The following is a 21,701-nucleotide window of genomic DNA, read 5'->3' as shown; positions in this document are numbered from 1 at the left end:
GGCGTTCAGATCCCAAGTTAGGCTGACTTTCCCATTTCTGCCTTCACTCTCTTTCCCATGTTGGGATGCAACCCACAAGGTCTTAAAGAACCTGCCTTTGGTTGTCTCGACTCTAGAGAGACAAGGATCTAAGCCTCTCTTTTTCCCCCTTGCCCTGGACGTTTAACTCTTCCTTGCCTTTGAAGACCAAGGCAACTGGAAAAACAAGTCTTGCCTGTTTCCTCCAGGAATGCTTGGCACATCTGGCTGATAGCCATGAACTCCCCAGAGTCAAGACTCCCATGGTCAGGCCGGGCACCAGCCTGGTGCACACAACCTCACACGTGCTTCTAGAAGACTCAGTTTGGCAACCAAACTCAGCCCACCCCCATCACCCTCCCCAACCTTGACCCTGATGAGTCTCATATTTTGACCCAGGATGGAGTTCAAGGATGAGCCATTGAGGTAGCCGTAAGGGAGAGGATGGGGAACAGTGGGTCTTAGAGGTGAGGCACTCATTTGTGATTACTTCAACAATTGCCAGGGGCTGCTTCTTACCTGGCCACCTACTGTGTGACTCGGGGCAAGATCCCTCTCCCACCTGGGTTCTCTTTTTCCATCTCTGCATGAGAAGCGGGTCTGAGCTCCATTATCTCTCAGGACCACTTCAGCTCTGCCATTTCAGAGGAGGAAGAGAAGGTGTTTCTCTCTTCAGGATTACAAGACAAGCCAGAATCAGGCCCCATCCAAAGGGACTTTTGGTGGAGGAGGATGTAGCTAAGCCAGGGACTTTTCCCCATGAAATATTTATTTACTTATTTGGCAGTATCAGGTCTTAGCTGCGTCATGCAGGATCTTTGGTTACAATACTCGGGCTCTCTAGCTGTGATGTGTGGGCTCAGTAGTTGTGGCACTCGGGCCTAGTTGCCCTGCAACATGTGGGATCTTATTTCCCTGAGCAGGAATTTGAGCCCTTGTCCCCCGCATTGCAAAGCAGATTCATAACCACTGGACCACAATGGATGTCTCACCAGGATTAATTTGTGCTTTGTTTCTATTTAGCTGTCAGGCCATGGGCAGGCCCCTTCCATTTATGAAACTTAGATTCCTATGACTAATAATAGCTAATATTATGTTAAAACTTACGGTCTTCCCTGGTGGCTCAGATGGTAAAGAATCTGCCTGAAATGCAGGAGACCTGGGTTCGATCCCTGGATTGGGAAGATTCCCTGGAGAAGGAAATGGCAATCCACTCTAGTATTCTTCCCTGGGAAATCCCATGGACAGAGGACCCTGGCGGGCTACAGTCCATGGGGTCACAAGAGTCGGGCACGACTGAGTGACTTTCACTTCACTTCACTTATGTTAAAACTTACTCTGTGCCAGGCACTCTGTTAGCTCATTGACCTTTGTTATTTCACTTAATTTTCAAACAATCAAATGAGATAGATATTATCCTTATTCCTACTCTACAGAAGAGGGGATCGAGGCTCATAGACATGAAACAACCTGCCCAGAAAGTCACCCAGCTAGTAAATAGTGAAGCCAGGCCTGATGGTCCAGGAGCCTGATGCCAGGCCTGCGATCCTGGTCCCTTTGCTTTTTCGCAGCTCCTACACATGCAGATGCAGCTCAGTTCAACTAGAGTTCAGCCCTGACGGAAGTGTCTTTCGGGAAGTATTTAGTGTCAGACTGCTAAGCTTAGGTACCTGTTCAGAATGATTTCAGCATCACTGAGGAAGATTTTCCAGTGGTAAAGATCCCACTTGCCAATGCAGGAGACATAAGAGATGCACATTTGATCTCTGGGTTGGGAAGATCCCCTGGAGGAGGAAATGGCAACCCACTCCAGTATTCTTGCCTGGAGAATCCCATGGACAGAGGAGACTGGCGGGCTACAGTCCATGGGGTCCCAAAGAGTTGGACACGGCTGAAGCGACTTAGCACGCGTGCACAGGGAACCACTGAAGGTTTGGAAAAGGGAGGGAAGCAGTTAAGGACTGTGCTGTATCTGCTGGGTGCCCTTGAGGAAGCACTTAAACTAGTCTGTTACTCTTCAAACACAAGGTTTTGCAATCTCAGCACTGCTGACTTGCTGTGGGTGTCTGTCCCGTGCACCATAGGCTGTTTGGCAGCATCCCCATCCTCTATCTACTAAATGCCAACAGCACCTCCTGCACAAGCTGAAATAGCCAAAAATATCTTTGTGTGTGCTACATTGCTTTGGTTGTGTCCGGCTTTTTGTGACCCTATGGACTGTAGCCCACCAGGCTCCTCTGTCCATGGGATTCTCCAGGCAAGAATAGGAGTGGGTTGCCATGCCCTTCTCCAGGGGATCTTCCCTACCCAGGGGTTAAACCTGCATCTCTTAAGTTTCTTGCATTGGCAGGTGGGTTCTTTACCATGAGTGCCACCTGGGAAGGAAAAAATACCTTCAGACATTGCCAAATGTCCTCTGAGGGGCAAAACCACCCCAGTTAAGAGCCACAGCAGTAGGAACCATTTCTTTCCTAACTCATACTCTTTCTTTTTCTGCCCAGGGTTTCAGGAGGTTTTCCATCATGATTATTGCCTCGTTGGGATTTGCCATTCTCTTGTTCCACTGTACAACTTGTGAGAACCCCCTCATCTCCTCAGCCTGGCACTTCACACACCCCCTATATAATGCAACCATCTATGAAAACTCTGCTCCCAAGACCTATGTGGAAAGCTCTGAGAAAATGGGCATCTACCTCATAAACCCCCAATGGGCAGTGAGGTACCGGATTATCTCTGGAGATGTGGCCAACGTGTTTAAAACAGAGGAGTATGTGGTGGGCAACTTCTGCTTTCTGAGAATAAGGACAAAGAGCAGCAACACGGCCCTTCTGAACAGGGAGGTGCGAGACAGCTATACCCTCATCATCCAAGCCACAGAGAAGACCCTGGAATTAGAAGCGCTGGCCCGCGTGGTGGTCCGCATCCTGGACCAGAATGACCTGAAGCCCCTCTTTTCCCCACCTTCATACCGGGTCACCATCTCTGAGGACATGCCCCTCAAGAGCCCCATCTGCAAGGTGAGTGCCACCGATGCAGACCTGGGCCAGAACGCCGAGTTCTATTATGCATTTAACACAAGGTCAGAGATGTTTGCCATCCACCCTACCAGCGGGGTGGTCACCTTGGCTGGGAAGCTCAACGTCACCTGGCGAGGGAAGCATGAGCTCCAGGTACTGGCTGTGGACCGCATGCGGAAGATCTCGGAGGGCAATGGATTTGGCAACTTGGCTGCACTCGTCATCCATGTAGAGCCTGCCCTCAGGAAGCCCCCAGCCATTTCCTCGGTGGTCTTGGATGCGCTTGACCGCAGCGAGGATGCCACCTACGCTACTGTCATGGTAGATGCAAACAGCTCAGGGGCGGACGTGGACTCGCTGGAGATTGTTGGTGGTGACCCTGGAAAGAACTTCAAAGCCATCAAATCTTATGCCCGGAGCAGTGAGTTCAGCGTGGTTTCTGTCAAAGACATCAACTGGATGGACCACCCTCATGGATTCAACCTCAGCCTGCAGGCCAGGGCTGGAAGCAGACCTTCCGTTTACTCCCAGATCAGGGGCTTTCACCTACCCCCTTCCAAACTGACTTCCCTGAAATTTGAGAAGGCCACATACAGAGTGCAGCTTAGTGAGTTTTCCCCCACTGGCAGCCGTGTGGTGATGGTGAAAGTAACCCCAGCCTTCCCCAACCTGAAGTATGTTCTAAAGCCATCCTCAGAGAGTGCAGCATTTAAACTGAATGCCCGCACGGGGCTGATCACCACCACAAAGCTCATGGACTTCCATGACCAAGCCCAGTACCAGCTGCGCATCAGAACCTCACCGGGCCTTGCCTCCACCACTGTGGTCATTGACATCATGGACTGTAACAATCATGCCCCAGTGTTCAACAGGTCCTCCTACGATGGCACTTTTGATGAGAACATCCCTCCAGGCACCAGTGTTCTGACTGTTACTGCCACAGACCAGGATCATGGAGAGAATGGATATATCACCTACTCCATCACTCGTCCAAATGCTGTCCCCTTTTCTATTGACCCTTACCTGGGGATCATCTCCACCTCCAAACCCATGGACTATGAGCTCATGAATAGAATTTACACTTTCCGGGTACGGGCATCAGATTGGGGATCCCCATTTCGCCAGGAAAAAGAAGTGTCTGTTTCTCTTAGGCTCAAGAATCTGAATGACAACAAGCCTATGTTTGAGGAAGTTAACTGCACTGGGTCTATCCACGAAGACTGGCCAGTAGGAAAATCAGTAATGACTGTGTCAGCTATAGATGTGGATGAGCTTCTGAACCTAAAATATGAGTTTGTATCAGGCAATGAACTTGAGTATTTTGATCTAAATCACTTCTCTGGCGTGATATCCCTGAAACGCTCTTTTAGGAACCGTACTACTGGTCAACCCATCAACTATTCCCTGAAAATTACAGCTTCGGATGGGAAAAATTATGCCTCACCCATGACTTTGAATGTTACTGTAGTGAAGGACCCTCATTTTGAGGTCCCTGTAAAGTGTGAGAAGACAGGGGTACTGACACATTTCACAAAGACCATCTTGCACTCTATTGGGCTTCAGAATCAGGAGTCCAATGATGAGGATTTCACTTCCTTAAGTGCATATCAGATCAATCATCATACCCCTCAGTTTGAGGACCACTTTCCACAGTCCATTGACATCCTTGAGAGTGCTCCTCTCAACACACCTCTAGCCCATCTGGCAGCCACTGACCCTGATGCTGGCTTTAATGGAAAACTGGTCTATGTGATTGCAGATGGCAATGAAGAGGGTTGCTTTGACATTGAGCTAGAAACAGGGCTGCTCACTGTAGCTGCCCCCTTAGACTATGAAGCCACCAGTTTCTACGTCCTCAATGTAACAGTATATGACCTGGGCACTCCCCAGAAGTCCTCCTGGAAGCTGCTGACAGTGAATGTGGAAGACTGGAATGACAACGCACCCAGATTTCCTCCTGGTGGGTACCAGGTAACAATCTCAGAAGACACAGAAGTTGGAACCACTGTTGCAGAGCTGAAAGCAAAAGATGTTGACTCAGAGGATAATGGGAGGGTTCGATACGTGCTGTTAAGCCCCACAGAGAAGTTCTCCCTCCATCCTCTCACTGGAGAAATGGTTGTCACAGGACACTTGGATCGGGAATCAGAACCTCGGTATATACTCAAGGTTGAGGCCAGGGACCAGCCCAGGAAGGGCCACCAGCTTTTCTCTGTCACTGACCTGATAATCACATTGGAAGATGTCAATGACAACTCCCCTCAGTGCATCACAGAACACCGCAGGCTTAAGGTCCCAGAGGATCTACCCCCAGCGACTATTCTAACATTTCTGGATGCCTCTGATCCCGACCTGGGCCCTGCGGGAGAAGTACAGTATGTCCTGTTGGATGATGCCCACGGGACCTTCCACGTGAACCCGATGACCGGGGCACTCAGTCTGGAGAAAGAGCTGGACTTTGAGAGGAGGGCTGGATATAACCTGAGCCTATGGGCCAGCGACAGTGGGAAGCCCCTGGCCCGCAGGACCCTCTGCCACGTGGAGGTGACCGTCCTGGATGTGAATGAGAATCTCCACCCTCCCCGCTTTGCCTCCTTTGTCCACCAGGGCCAGGTGCAGGAGAACAGCCCCTCAGGAACTTCAGTGATGGTAGTGGCCGCCCACGATGATGACACCGGCTTGGACGGGGAGCTCCAGTACTTCCTGCGCGGTGGCACCGGCCTTGCTGCCTTTAGCATCAACCAAGACACAGGTACTGGGCATTGGGAGGGATGGGAGGGCCAGGTGCTGGGAGAGGATGGGACTAAGGAAAATCAGGGGCTCTTTTGAGAAAAGTCAGGCTGTAAGCTAAAAGGAGCAATAAATAGGGCCACTCCTTCCTGTCCCTCTTATTTTATTTTTTAAGTTATTTTGGCCACGCCACATGACTTTTTGGATCTCAGTCCCCTGACTAGAGATTAAACTCGTGTGCTTGGCAGTGAAACTACAGAGCCCTAACCACTGGACCACCTGGGAATTTCCTCACTCTTTTTTAATGGCTGCATTTGTTCATATGCTTTTACTCGTACGCATGAGTCTCTACAGGAAAAACTCTTAAAAATGCAGTTCTTGGGTCAAAGGATAATACACATTTTCAATGTTAATATATCTTTCCAAGTTGTCCTCCAAAAAGGTGGCATCAATGCATTTATTCCTTTGAAGCTCCATAGAAAATAAGTGCAATTCAGGAAACCCCGGGCACCCTCTACTTGTGAGGCCCTGAGATAGGTAACTTAGAGAAGATCCCAGGTGAATAAAAGTAGGTTATCCACCTTGAGAAGTTTACAATCTGACGGATGATTTCTCACCAGGGTAAAGGGGAGGGTGATGAAAGAGAATTAGATTGAGAGTCAATTCTAGACTCAGCTCTTCTGCTTACTTGCTGCATGATCTTGGTCAAGTCATGCTCTTTCTATGGGCCTCAGTTTCCCCATCTGTCAAAGGAGGAGGTTCCTTCAGCTCTGAGATGCTATGGCTGTGAACCGGGCCTTGCCTTCTCACCTAGGTCTTCAGAGTTGAGTATGCCCCATGAGAGCTTAGGGCACAAGTTTCTTTTGCTCACTCTGGGACCCTTGACCTCTAGAACAGTGTTGGCCCACAATAAGTAATTTGTAGAATGAGTGAACTAATGAATGAAGCTAAGTCTCTAAAATCATGAAGATGATAGAGGGGGAACAGCAATTTATTCATCAAATCCCTCACCCTTGAATTAGTATCTATAAGGACTTGAAGCTTGAAGGAACCACTGTAAGGACCAAAGCATGGAAATCCCATCTAGAGAATGTGAAATAAATAAATTGGACTTGGATTGAAGTAGTCAGGAGAAAGTAGGTCAACTACTACAGCCTTCTGAAAACCTGCGTGTGCCCATATGCCCATATGAAAACCCTGCATGTGCCTGTATACCCATAACTGCATGGCTGAGTTATGGATCTGTCTTAGCAGAGAAAGGCTCTGAGAGGTTCTTCAATAAGAATCCGAGCTCCCCTGTGTTTAACTCAGCAGCTCCCACACCATATAGGCCACAGTTCCCTTTTCCCCTGAAACACTTGTTAATATCCTTTCCATGGTATGGTTTCAGGACTGTTAGGTAAAGTGATCTCTAGAGCTACTTTGAGCTCTGAAATACTTTGGGTTTGGTGATCACCTCTCCCCAGGAATGATTCAGACTCTGGCACCCCTGGACCGAGAATTTGCATCCTGTTACTGGCTGACGGTACTGGCAGTAGACAGGGGTTCCATCCCCCTCTCGTCTGTAACTGAAGTCTACATTGAGGTTTTGGATGTCAATGACAACCCACCCCAGATGTCCAGACCTGTGTTCTACCCCACCGTCCGGGAGGATGCGCCCCTGCACACCTCTGTGCTTCAGTTGGATGCCTGGGACCTGGACTCCAGCTCCAAGGGGAAACTGACCTTCAATATCACCAGCGGGAACCATATGGGATTCTTTGTCCTTCATCCTCTCACAGGTAAGGACCTCAGAAACGTGGGTGAATAGGATTCTCTACAGCAGTGCTTCTCAAAGTGTGATCCAAAGATCGGCATCATGAGTGTCGCATACGAACCAGCTAGAAGGTCAAGTTCTCAGGCTCCACCTTAGACCTACTGAATCAGAAATCTGTATTTTAATAAGACATCCAGAGGATTTTGATGTGTGCTATGTTTGAGAACTTCACTTCATCAAAGTCCATCTTTATGGAAGAATAAGAATATGTCAGTTTTCTTTCCTTGGGGCCCAGGGAAGCTAAGCACGTTCCCCATGTTGTCAAGTTGGGACTATTTCAACCCTGCAAGTGTTCCCAACACGACCATTCCCCAGAATCACAAGCCACAGGCTGAATCTCTTAACTCTAGTTTCAAACTGATCTCAAGCCTGCCTAGGGAGTGATGGTGATAGAGACCCACTTCAGAGGAGTCAACAATCTCACAAAGATCTCTCCTCAACCCAAGGCCATCTAGGATGGTTCAGAGGAATCTAGAGGCCAAAAACTTGCAGCAGTGAACCAGATATAGTCCACAACAGTGTTCTGTTTGGCTTGCACAAGCTTTAAACAGTAATTTTCAAGTTGTTGCCAACATTTAAAAATGTGCAAAGCTCACAAAATGTTCCAGACTTCTGTAACTAGAAGATCTAGCCATGCCAATTGCACAACCGCCTGAGCCAACAGCAGCTCCCCGTGTAGGGCAGGCATGTCCTCTCTCCTCACAGTCCCCTCACTCTGGCCTGCTTCCTGCATTTATGCTGCCTGCCTGGCTCCCAGAAGAATGAGAGCCAGTTCCCACGGCTGCAGGTACAGCTCCAAGGCCATGTGTCCCTCTGGACCATGAACAACATGCTATTGCAGAGAACACTGACATTCTTGCCTTCCAACCCAACTTCCCATTCTCCAGCTCCAACCACTGACTCTTGTCCTTGAAGGACAGAAGTCTGGCAAGATTGGAAAAAGCCGGGTGGGGAGGCAGGGGAGTGGGGGAGAGCTAGCAGCAGCTTCCTTCATGATCCTTAAGGCAAAAGGGAGTCAGGAAAAGCGATGGGCCTGGGGGTCCTGAGGCAGACAGCGGGTGGGGGACACAAGTGCTGTTTTGCCCGGTGACATCTGTTTGGAACCTTTAACCTTGGGGAGTTGATTAGTCTTCCTAGAAGGAGGATGCTTTTCCCAAGCTGGCTCCCTGCCTGGGCCCACTCGGCCCCTCCCTTTTTGGAAGTGGGAAGACATCTCTCACCTAAGGTAATAGGTTCTCTACTTCTCCCAAAGCCCTCCTGTGTCTACTGTCAACAGTTCCCTGACACCAGGTCCGGCAACATGCCCCAAAGGGCAGAGATGCTTAGTCTTCCTTCAGTTGAGAAGAAATTCTTATCAGCATGAACATTTAAAAATAAAATAATAAATCCAGCAATGACCCCTCCCCCCCCACCCCCGCCTACCTTACTTATCCCTTAGATTGTCCTACTTCCATACCTGGATCCCTTGGCTGGTTTCCCTATGCCCTTAAGATAAAGCCAAGCCCTGTCATGCCCCATGAGCTTGCCTCTCTCACTCCATCACTCTCTGATTCCAACCATGTGGCCTCCCTCAGTCCACGCACGCCCTCTCCTGGCACAGGGCCTTTGCACAAGCTTTTCCTTCTGCCAGGAGTCTCCTCTCCTTTTTCAAGGTAACTCCTGCTTTTCATTCAGATCTTAGCCCAGCTGTTCTTTTCTTAAAGATGTTTTTTTTTTTTTTCCTTAAAGATGTATTTTTTGACACTATAATACGTCTCCCAGCAGCATCTACTTTTAAAAAACACACTATCACATAGAACATTATAGTCATCTATAATGTGGTGATTATGCTATTAATTATCCACATACTTCACTAGACTTCAACAAGCTTTCCAGAAAAGGAACTTTGATTGTTTTTTGAAAACTATAATATCGAGGCCTGGCACAGAGTAGAACCTCAACAAATAATGAGGAAATGAATGAATGAATCTCTGCCAGCATCCACAGTCATTGGTTAAGCCCAAGATTCATTTATCCCACAAAGGTTTGAAGGTGTCTGTCCTTATAAGGCATTTAAGTTAAGTGCTATGGAGAGGGGAAGAAGAATAAGACACAGTTTCAGCCCTTGAGGAACCCAATCCATGAGGAGTATAAAGATTTGGATACAAAAAGAGCTGTAGAACCGGTGTAAAGAGTACAACATTGTAAAAGATGAGTGTATGTGAGGCTGCGAATTTAGAGGAGAGAGGAAGCTGCTCAGTGTGGTGGACCAGCAATGGCTTCATGGGACAGCAGGCAGCTGTGCTGAGCTGAAGGGCGGGGAAGATTCTGACAGGCAGCAGGCTGGGCGGGCACTTGGGTAAAAATGGTGACGGAAGCAACAGCCAGGAGGAGAAGACCCAGGACTTGCTGAAGACAGAGCAAGTAGGTCCATTTTCTCTTTCTTTTTAAAAAAAACTTTTCCTGCTTTTTCAATGGTGAAATAATCATAGACTTACAGGAGAGCTGCAAAGAGAGTTCTCATACACCGGTCATTCAGCTTCCCCTAATGTTAACACAGTGTATGTATCAACACTAAGAATTAATACCGGTGCAAGGGAATTCAGGAGATTACAGATTTCATTCAGATTTCCCCAGTTTTCTCTGCTAACGGCCTTACTCCCATCTAGGACTTCATACCAACCTCAGAGAGGGGGATGTGGAGGAGCACAGGGCAATGGTCCAGGGGGTCCAGCAGCAATTCCAGGGACACCGGCCCTGAGAAGGTGGGGGAGAAGGCAGCAGGGGAGGCGGTGGTGAGAGAAAGGAAAGAGAGAAAAGGAAAACTAGAGATAGAAGAACAGTGACTGAGTTTCCCAGACACACAGAGAGGGGAGGGAGAGAGGAATCCCTGGGAAGGCAAGAGAGGTGGGGGATGGACAGGGATCAACAGAGAGAGGGGAGAGGGGCTGAAGAGGGAGCAGGAGCAGGAGGGGGGCAGGACTGAGCTGGAAGGAAGGCTCTCCGCCAAGCCCTCTCATCCCGCACTCTTCCTGGGGGTCCCCCGGATGCCGGGCCTTCCCCGGCAGGTTCCTCAGCTTGGGGACAAGCTGGGTGGGGCGAACTGAAACAATATTCACTCTGTCCCAGGGGAACGTCTTCCTTCCTGGTTGTGGGGCTTTCCAACAACCTCCTAGGACCTCTCCCATGGCTGCCTTCAGTGAGGGAAGAAAGAGCCAGAATGACACAAAGGCAAAGACACGCCCCCAACAGAGGTCACTCCTCACATCCGTACTGGAGACCCCACCCCAACACCAGATCCCCCTTTCCCCTCAGGAAGCCCCCACCCCCACACTTCATTCCATTACTCTATCATTTAATTACCTAAACAAGATCAAGAAACGTACAGAAAGCTTTTAGAACACCCACTACGCCCTACCAATAGCTCTGCCTTCATTGAAAAGGGTCCCACCTACCCAGCTAGGACCTCTCAAGTCTATGGGCTTGGGTGCCCCTCTGGTCTCCCAACAATCTTGAGCTTGACTTGTCTGATGCAGGCAGAGAACTGGCTCCTTTTCACCATTATGGCCTCAATTTATAGCCACAGTGCCTAGAAAATGAAAACCGGAATTACAGATCACTAAGTTCACCTTCGGGAATTTACAGAAGTGCTGAGAGGAGCCCAGAGCAGCCCTCCTCTGGCTCATCTGTGCCAGCTGGGCATGGGAAGAGCCCATTCTAGGTGCCAGGTGATCAAGAGAATTAGAACAAAGGAGTAAAATGTCACCCCTTTGTGATTTCCCCGGGAACTAGAGGCAGTGACTGTGACCCCCGTTATAACTCCTGATGAGCTGCCTTTTCACTCAACAGTAACAGTATCCTGGGCTCAGCACCCTCCTCATGGCAGAAGCAGGAAATAGGTGGGGACCCCAGCTGACACTATCACCTCTGCTGTCCTCTCCCTACCTCTTCTCCCCTTCTCTCTCTCCAGATTTCCATTTCCTTTTTATGTTGTGCTCTCCCAAGACCAAAAGAATTCTGAGCTAGGCTTTGAATGTAGGCGTTGAATTTATCCCAGTAAAATGGCCCTGGGAGCCATTTGCTCCAGTCTCCCCCCAACCATCTCTCCTCCAGGTCTCCTAGCCACTGCCCGGCAGCTGGACCGAGAAAACAAGGATGAACACATCCTGGAGGTGAGTGATGCTGCTGAACCCCTGCACTACATTTGAAAACCTCCTGCGGGAGGCCAGGCTGGAGCTAAGCCAGGCCTTGGGGCCACATGCCCGTCTCCAGGCGTAGCTGAGGAGGGTTCTGACTCAGGGAGAAGTTGCTACTTAAGCTGAGCAGGAAGCACTGATCAATTAGTAATGCCTGCAGGGAGTGTGGGAAAACGGAGCAGCACACATGGGTTATGTACTTGTCCAGTATGCTTTCTGGCCCATCCCCATGCTCTACAGTCACCCAAGGACAAACACTAGGTCAGTAGCAGAGCCAGGATGAAAACCCAGACCTTTGTCCTCTAGGCCCATGCTTTTTCTGTGCATGTGTGCAGTCACTCAATTGGGTCTGACTCTTTGTGACCCCATGGACTCTAGCCCACCAGGCTCCTCTGTCCCTAGGATCTTCCAGTCAAGAATACTAGAGTGGATTGCCACTCTCTTCTTCAGGGGATCCTCTCCACCAAGAATCAAACGTGCGTCTCCTGCACTGCAGTCGTATTCTCTACCACTCAGCCACCTGGGCAGTCGCACTCTTTCTAGGATGTCTCTAAAATAAGTATCCCTGGTGACCATTCCAATGAGAGGTGTCAGTCTTGGCCCAGAGGGCCTTAAATCAGAAGTACTCTAGTCAACCCTGTCCTGTGTTCTCCACAACTGATGAACAGGCATCTCTGCTAGTCTTAAAGGCATCAGCTAGGAGGGACACATATTCCTCAGCAGAACTGAAATCAGTGTTGCCTTCTATGATCCCAGGCTCTGGACATTCCCTTTGCGTAAAACCGGCATCACTAGTAAGGAGCAGCTCAATGGCCTTCTAGGCGCTGAGGCATTCTCCATAGTTCAGTAGAGGCATTTATCTTTAAATAGCAAAATCTTTTTAAAATTCAGAAGCATTTTGAGTGGTAATGTCCTATCTATACTGATGCATGTGACAATTTGCTCGCATGTGGAACAGTGCCTGGTCCTGAAATTGTTTTCGTGCCTTTCTTCTATCTCCGGATCTTATCTCATACACTGGGCCGCATGCCTGACTCCAAAGGTACCGCCCACGCCTCCATAAACGCCTCCTCGTTTGTTTTCTTTCTGATCTCCCGTAGTTTAAGGAAAGTGAGAACAAAGCGTATGAGAATTACGAGCAAATAGAATGTCAAAAGTCTCTGCCCATGGGCCTCCCGAGTAAAGCGCCCCAGCTTTTGTTACAGCCCCCGTGGCTTTGTCTTCTTCCAATTCTTTCCAGTTTCTTTCTCTGTTCTTGCTGGCTTTTCTGTGGGCAAGGTTGCCAGACAGCTGGATTCCAAGAAGTTGAGGTTACGATAATAAAAATCACGAGTATATACCAAAGAACAGGCGGATTGGTACTTCCAGGCTTTTGAAAGCAGGGGCAGAGGAAGAGCTGTGGTGGTTGGCAATACATAGTCATGACCTTGCGCCTGTCAACTCACGCTGGATCCTCTCCCCAGGTGACTGTGCTGGACAACGGGGAGCCCTCCCTCCGGTCCACCTCCAGGGTGGTGGTACGCATTGCGGACGTCAATGACAACCCCCCTGTCTTCTCCCACAAGCTCTTCAATGTCCGCCTTCCAGAGAGGCTGAACCCAGGGACCTCTGGGCCTGTGTACAGGCTGGTGGCTTCAGACCTGGATGAGGGTCTCAATGGCAGGGTCACCTACAGTATCGAGGAGAGTGATGAGGCAGGCTTCAGTATCGACCCGGTCACAGGCGTGGTGTCAGCAAGCAGCACCTTCACAGCTGGAGAGTATAACATTCTCACGGTGAGGGTCGGGGGGCGGGGGGGTGGGGATTGGGTGCACACCTGCTCAGGGATGGATTTTCTCTGAGGATACAAGACCGGAGAGACAGCCTTCAGGCGTGATGGAGGAAGTCCTCACTTCCGTGGCTTTCTCCCAAAAAGAAGCCAAAAGATCAAAATTCTGGGCCTTTCTCTTTGAGGGCAATAAGGTCCTTGCCTGGGAAATGCACTCTCTTCTTAAAGATTTTTGTTGAGAGGGGCAGAGGCATTGAAATCAAGATAAACCTGGGTTCCAATCTTAGCACTGACATTTTACAGCTGTGTGGCCTTGGACACGTCATTATGCCTAGGAGCCTTTGTTCCATCATCTGTAAAATGGGGATGAGAACATTTTCCTTGTAGGAAGCTAATATAATAAGTGGCTTGGGCCTGGGCTCTCATGTTGGTAGCCTAAATCCCAGCCTCACTGCTGGCCAGGCAGACAACCCCTGGCAGAAGAATTCACAATGCAGAGGCCCGGGTTCCTCCTGCAAAAAGCAGCTGATGATGGTTCCTCTCTGTGGGCAGTCATGAGGATTGAATTAGATATTGCACATATTGCTCTTAGAGCAGGGCCTAATGATAGGGAGAGCTCAATAAATTCTAGTTTATTATGTTGATTTTGTTGGGAAGGGTAAAGAGCCCATGCATGGAAAGTCTTAGGAATGAGCACACAAAGCCTTCAGTTAATAGTGGCTTTGATTCATCTTTCACTACCCATAAGGTTCTGGAGCATAGTTCTATATTCTGTTCACTACTGTGCTTGCTGCAGCTGACTTGGTGCCTATTTACAGTAAGCTCCTAACTGTGCTGAATGGATGAAATAGTGGATGAAAGACCAGCTCAGTCCATCACAGGGCACTCTGTCTCTTGGCCTGGCCACCTGGGTCTTCTTGTTTCTTGGCTCCAACCCTATAGACAAAGCCTCAACTTGAATTCTGGCCTCTTTTCAGGTCAAGGCAACAGATGGTGGGCAGCCACCACTCTCGGCCAGCGTCCGGCTACATATCGAGTGGATCCCCAAGCCCCGGCCCTCCTCCATCCCACTGGCCTTTGACGAATCCCACTACAGCTTTACGGTCATGGAGACAGACCCCGTTAATCACATGGTGGGGGTCATCAGTGTTGAGGGCCGACCTGGCCTCTTCTGGTTCAGCATCTCAGGTAAGGGCCCCAGGAGGGCCAGTCCCTCCCATCCTGAGCCCTAGTCATCAGGGCACAATCCTTCTGAGCCCTCTCAAGGTCATCTTCCCTGGCATCTTCTGTCTTGGCTGTGAGTGGTGATTGCCTTTTCCCTGTTTCTCTGGGGCAGTGGGTTGTCAGGACACTGCTTCTTCCAAGCTTTCCTTCATACCATCTATGATCTCGGGAACTCACAGGTAACCCCAGCTAGAACTGGATGGGTCCTCCAAGTTCCTGGGAGACCTAAGACCAAGGTCCAGAGAGTGGCCAGAGAGACCCAGGGGAGAAAACACAAGTTTTATGCTTCCTCTTCTGCCTCACTATGAACATCATTGCAGAGCTGACTTCACTGACCACGAACTCGAGGCCAGCTGTACTCTGGGGCTATGCTTAACATTCTGGTCCCAGGTTCCATCCTCAAGATCAGGGAAAGGGTGCATTCTCGTGGTAGGAGACACTTGGGTCCAAGCTCTCACAGCCTCCTCTGAAATTTCTTTCTGTTTCTAAATCAACATTTTGTCAGAACATATCAGGGTTGGGAGTGGTTCACAGATCACTTTGGGAATCTGATGAATGTTTAGGCTTTCTTTTTAGAAGGATACTTGTGACCTGTGTGCATGTGTGTGCACACACGCACACACAAATTTGTGTACAAATTTGGCAGCTGGGGGGGAGTTATAGATTCTCTGAAACCCAGCCAGGGACTCCAGGTCAAGAATCTCTAATCTAAGAGCTTCAGTATCACCTGAAGTCCCATCAAAGAGACTCCCACCTGCTTCAGAGGTTGGATACCAAACCTATCTCGAGCTTTTTAATCTCCTAGATTTACTTCCGTTGCTAATTCACTGTTCTTTATAAGCACTTGACATTTTTTCTGTGAATTAACACATGCACTCTATAGAACATTTGGAAAATACAAATAAGTACAGAGAAGAGAATAAAAATCACCTAGTCAGTGGGAGGATAAACTCCCACTAAATAGAAGTTAGCCCACTGTTTTCATTTTGATGTTTCCCTCTAGTCATTCTTCTTTACACACCCACACATTTAAGGTTACAAGAAAATATTGTTTTATAACCTTTTAAAATATATCCTGAACATATTTCTGTGTCACTAAACAGATCTCTACTAGCAGACACTTAAACAGCTGCATGCTACTTCTGTATTTTGGATTCTCATAGTTTATTAATAAACAATTCCCTCTTGTCAAACACAGTTATTTCCATTTTTTCCCATGTCTAGGCTTCTCTAGACCATGCAGACTACCTGTAACCATGACACAGAGCTCCATGACTCCTGCATGTTTTAATTCTAGTAACAGAATACATTGTAGGGCAAATTTTGGTCTTCCTCTGGGACTCCCCAGTCCTTATAAGTTTACCTTTTCCTGAATCATCACTTGGATCGTGATAATAATTTGACAATAACCCGACAGGATCAACTACCAGCTCCTCTAGATCTGCCAAATCCCACAGTATTAATACTTGTGCTATTACTGCCTACATCACTGAGGTCGTGCATGCTTTCCCCACCCCCTCCCAGGTGGGGACAAGGACATGGACTTTGACATTGAGAAGACGACGGGCAGCATCGTCATTGCCAGGCCTCTCGATACAAGGAGGAGGTCGAGCTATAACTTGACTGTGGAGGTGACCGACGGGTTCCAAACCATTGCCACCCAGGTGAGAAGCCTCACTGGGAGCCTTGAGTTGAGAAGAGATAGGAGGTTTCCTTGGTTGGAAGTAGCTGTGCTCACCACCATGTCACCAACGCACACTGGGACCTCCTTGGTAGGGATGAGGACGCAGAAGGCTCTCTGTGCATGTGTGCATCTCAAAGAACACTGAATCTGGAATCAAGGTTCTGCATTCCAGTCTTATCTGATCACTCTCTCTACGTCTGTAATCTTGGGAGAATTCTTGTTCCCACTGTGGATCTCTGTATAATAAGGAGTTTTATCTAAATGAGCAGTTTTCAATTAAAGATAGAGCACCTAAGGGCTTTCATAGGTGTAAGGAATGATGGGAAGTGGGGCTCTGGATTTCTATTCTGGTTTCAGCCCATTTTATTTGCTTCATATACTGGAATTTCACCCCAAAAATTTCATCTGAAGAAAAGGTCCTTAAAGAAGAATTTTGATTTTGAAAACCACCATCTTAAAGCCTTGTGATTCTGAAATATGGTCATTCATTCAACAAAATTTTATCAAGTGACAGCTGTATGCCAGGCCTAGTTGTTACGGTGGAGAAGCAGACAGACAAGGTCCCTGGCCCCCTAGAGCTTACAGTCCATCTTCTCTTTCACCCTCCTCCCTAGGTCTACATTGTCATGATTGCCAATGTTAACCACCATCGGCCCCAGTTTTTGGAGGCTCATTATGAGGTCAGAGTTCCTCAGGACACAATGCCTGGCGTGGAGCTCCTCCGAGTCCAGGCCACAGACCAAGACAAGGGCAAGGGCCTCATCTACACCATACATGGCAGCCAAGACCCAGGAAGTGCCAGTCTCTTCCAGCTGGACCCCAGTAGTGGTGTCCTGGTAACTGTGGGGAAATTGGACCTGGGCTCGGGGCCTTCCCAGCATACACTGACAGTCATGGTGAGTTAACCAAAGACTTGGGTAAGGATGTGCTTGTATTCGGATGTGTGGGGGTGTACATGCTGGAGGCATGGTGAGGGTTCCCTCTCCCCTTACTGAGCCAGGTGTACTGATGTTTAGAGTGATAATCCATGAGATGAGTTGTGACATTTCACTGCCTGCCAGAGGCATCTTCCATAACGGATGCCTGAGAGTGAGGAAAGAGATGGGATGGCTGCCAAAGAAGTTCCTGCAACTTTGGCTATTCCTGGGCTCACTCCAAATATCCCCAACAATTCCCTCCTTCCTCCATGACTGCATGATCGCATGAACTCATATAGCATCAGAGCTGGGAGGGGCCCAGAGACCATCCTACTCAGAGCAAAAAGATATGTAAGGGCCTAAATGAAGGAGGGCTTACTCCAAGGGTCATGTGCCTGCACTTTCATAACCCTGACAGTGAGAGCCTCCTGAATTTATGCCCTCCATCCCTCATTTGTCTCACTCGAGTCCCAGTCCTGGTCCTACCTATTTCTCTTATCTTATACCTGAGGCTCACAGAGGAAGAGACTTGCTCACCATCATACAATTTTTTAGATGGAACCAGAATCACAGTCCAGCCTTTCCAACTCAAGGCTCAAGGTTCTTACATGTTACTTTATCATCCTCTGGGCACTTAAATATATATTAAAGGCTCTGAGAAGTCCTGCAGCAAAGAAGACATCAACTTGGCTTGTTCAGTGCTCCCTAAATTCACTTAACTATAGGATTTTTTTTTCCTGAATAATACACTAACATCTTGAAGAACTAATATTCTCTAAGAACAAATTTGGAAAATACTGCTCTTCTGCTTATTTCTGCCTTCTCCTAAAGTGGAATTATCCATGAAAATAGCTCAGTCTAATAATCATGAATTGATAAACTTATTTAAAAAGAGAAAAGAATGTAACAGAGCAAAGCTTAAAGGAATACAGAGAGTTATGACTGGGTGTATTTTTCATTGGCATTCTATTTCATTGACCTTTATCTAATTCTGCCTCCTCCATTCCACTTGCTGCTCATCCCATCGCCCCCTTGGGCCCATAGGTTCGCGACCAGGAGATGCCCATCAAAAGGAACTTTGTGTGGGTGTCCATTCACGTGGAGGATGGAAACCTCCACCCTCCCCGCTTCACCCAGCTCCACTATGAGACACGTGTTTCTGACACCACAGTCCCCGGAGCAGAGCTGCTCCAGGTCCGAGCCATGGATGGCGACCGGGGAGCCAATGCTGAGGTCCACTACTCCTTCCTCAAAGGTGAGAGGTCTGACTGTACGTGCAGGATACGTGGAGAGGGGCTTTGGCAATAAGGAAAAGCACCAGGAGCATGGATTTGCAAGTTATTCAAGTGTCAATTACTTGCTAAACTTTGGCAAATTATCATTCTAGAGCATTCCCTGGAACTATAATGACCTAAATTAATGTGCTTTCAAAGATGGTGAGAATGGTAACAAAGGATTACTCAAGTTATGGGAGAATTTTCATTGAGAATATATATATATCCACCAATGACCATACATGTAAAGGATGCTTATGAAGTCCTCGCAAAATATATATATATATATCGGAGAAGGCAATGGCACCCCACTCCAGTACTCTTGCCTGGCAAATCCCATGGACAGAGAAGCCTGGTAGGCTGCAGTCCATGGGGTCACTAGGAGTCGGACACGACTGAGCGACTTTACTTTCACTTTTCACTTTCATGCATTGGAGAAGGAAATGGCAACCCACTCCAGTATTCTTGCCTGGAGGATTCCAGAGATGGCAGAGCCTGGTGGGCTGCCATCTATGGGGTTGCACAGAGTCGGACATGACTGAAGCGACTTAGCATAGCATATATGTATATGTATATATATATATATATTTATTTTTTTTTTTTGGCCATGCCATGTAGCATGCAGGATCTTAGTTCCCCAGCCAAGGATTGAACCAATGCCCACTAAATTGAGAGCACAGAGTCTTAACCACTGGACTGTCAGGGAAGTCGCCCATGCAACATTTTAAAAGATAGTATCTTTGTGCATGTACAATAAAAGGGACCTATAAATACTTGATAAGATATATGGCATAGTTTCAGGAGTATTTTCTTCTAAGGCCACATCATGATTTCATACCTCTTATTTTTTTAATCTGAAAAATGGGAATATTATCTGTGCCAGAAACTCTTTGTGAAGACTAAAAAAGAAAATGTATGTTAACACTTTGTAAATTGTAAAATATTATACAAGTGCCAAGGGTTATTACTAAGTGTTAATTATAAGTAGTTAATATGACAAAAATGATAATATCCAGGACCCAACTAATTATTAATCATAATTTGTAATGTTTGATAATTCATAATCAATACTTGATAATTATTGTTATCTATAATATAAATTAGTATCTAGAGAAGGCAATGGCATCCCACTCCAGTACTCTTGCCTGGAAAATCCCCTGGACAGAGAAGCCTGGTAGGCTGCAGTCCATGGGGTCGCTAAGAGTTGGGCATGACTGAGTGACTTCCCTTTCACTTTTCACTTTCATGCATTGGAGAAGGAAATGGCAACCCACTCCAGTGTTCTTGCCTGGAGAATCCCAGGGACGGAGGAGCCTAGTGGGCTGCCCTCTATGGGGTCGCAAAGAGTCGGACACGACTGAAGCGACTTAGAAGCAGCAGCAGCAGCAGCAGCAGTATCTATAGAGCAAGATGCTATGGATGATCAAAGGTGAGCATGACTTGCTCTTTGCCTTCATGGAGCATAATGATGTTCATTTACTGCTTGTCGGTGTCTTATATACTTTCAAGAACTCAGAATGTTTCACATTTTCCTTTTTTGTAGAGACAGTCGTTATACCTTGTCATATGGCAGAAGTCTATTCATCCCTGAAGAATAATAATGCAAATAATAACCCATTAATGGCTTCTTTTTGTGACTTATGAAGTATAATCATCTCTTTTTTCTCAGTGACAGTTCCACTAATGTTGTACTAATTTTTTTTTAATAAATCTAAAACATTTTTTAAATCTATGCCTCACAACATATGGGATCTTAGCTCCCTGCTGCTGCTGCTGCTAAGTCACTTCAGTCATGTCCGATTCTATACAACCCCATAGACAGCAGCCCACCAGGCTCCCCCGTCCCTGGGATTCTCCAGGCAAGAACACTGGAGCGGGTTGCCATTTCCTTCTCCAATGCATGGAAGTGAAAAGTGAAAGTGAAGTCGCTCAGTCGTGTCCAACTCTTAACGAACCCATGGACAGCAGCCCACCAGGCTCCTCCATCCATGGGATTTTCCAGGCAAGAGTACTGGAGTGATGTGCCATTGCCTTCTCCGCTTAGTTCCCTGACCAGGGATCAAATCCAGGTGCCCTGTAGTGGAAGCTTGGAGTCTTAACCACTGGAGCACCAAGGAATTCCCCCTGCTACTAATTTTATTTTACACATTGAGTTAGTTTTAAAATAATCTTATGATTGAAGAAGTAACACATGGTTATTCTTTGAAACCAGAAAAAAAACAAGAATCTCCGAAGAAGAAAATAACACTCAGAGGACTTCCCTAGTGGTCCAGTGGTTAAGACTCTGCACTGACTTCCATTGCAAGGGGCACAGGTTCAAATTTAAGATCCTGCATGCAGCAGTATGGTCAAAAAAATAATAAAAATAACACTCGGCCATGCCTTTCATAACCCAGAGAAAATAATTTCATGTATTTCTCTCTTATCTTTTTCTATGCATATTTCTGCAGTTCTAAGATCAAAATGAATATACAGTTTTCTTCCCTATTTTTTTTTCTCTCAGCAGTAAAATAAATTATAATTATGCTTACTTGGCTACTTTTAAGGGAACTACTTTTAAATTTCTGGTTGCTCATTAAAACCACATTCTTTGATCAACCTCAGGATTTGTATAACAAAGGCAAGTTGGGAAATCACCTCAATAGCCAGCTGCAGAGTGACTTCGCTTAGTGGGACAATCAGATGGAAGGTTTTGTGGTGAAGCCTGGCTATTTACTTTGCCATTGAAATAATAAATGAAATAAGCATAATAAGAAGTAGTACTCCCCTGAGTGAAGGACTTGTACTCCTGGATGGTGAGCAGAATTATTCAGGTTTAGTCATGGTATTAAATAGGTAATGGTCTCATCACAGAAAAAAAAAAAAAAAAATACATATTTGAAAAACTATATCAGGTGATGGATGTTAAACAAACATTGTAGTAGTCATTTTGCAATATATACTTAAACATAGATCAAATTATGTTACACACCTTTAATGCCATGTTATATGTCAATTATATCTTAATAAAACTGAAAAGAAGTACCAGTTATGCAAGCTGAATAAGTTCTGGTGATCTCTGTACAGATTGTGCTTATA

General features: G+C 47.2%; 1 protein-coding gene across 3 annotated transcripts in view; it reads left to right on the top strand.

Annotated features, from left to right (window-relative positions):
• Positions 1 to 21,701, top strand: part of FAT2 (FAT atypical cadherin 2) — a 98,826-nt gene that overhangs the window by 20,524 nt on the left and 56,601 nt on the right. For all 3 annotated transcript variants that reach the window (XR_011567763.1, XM_070793872.1, XM_019965274.2), the window contains exons 2-9: positions 2,520 to 5,787; positions 7,232 to 7,546; positions 11,674 to 11,732; positions 13,220 to 13,531; positions 14,502 to 14,712; positions 16,273 to 16,412; positions 17,047 to 17,328; positions 18,394 to 18,604. Coding sequence is in view for 2 of the 3 variants with exons in the window: in XM_070793872.1 (XP_070649973.1) it covers positions 2,541 to 5,787; positions 7,232 to 7,546; positions 11,674 to 11,732; positions 13,220 to 13,531; positions 14,502 to 14,712; positions 16,273 to 16,412; positions 17,047 to 17,328; positions 18,394 to 18,604 (4,777 nt within the window). In the remaining variant the exon portion in view is untranslated. The remainder of the gene's footprint in view (positions 1 to 2,519; positions 5,788 to 7,231; positions 7,547 to 11,673; positions 11,733 to 13,219; positions 13,532 to 14,501; positions 14,713 to 16,272; positions 16,413 to 17,046; positions 17,329 to 18,393; positions 18,605 to 21,701) is intronic.

Source organism: Bos indicus, chromosome 7, assembly GCF_029378745.1.
Source record: "Bos indicus isolate NIAB-ARS_2022 breed Sahiwal x Tharparkar chromosome 7, NIAB-ARS_B.indTharparkar_mat_pri_1.0, whole genome shotgun sequence".
NCBI lineage: Eukaryota > Metazoa > Chordata > Mammalia > Artiodactyla > Bovidae > Bos > Bos indicus.
Note: the sequence above shows the minus strand (reverse complement) of the source record. Positions and strands in the feature narration are given on the sequence as shown.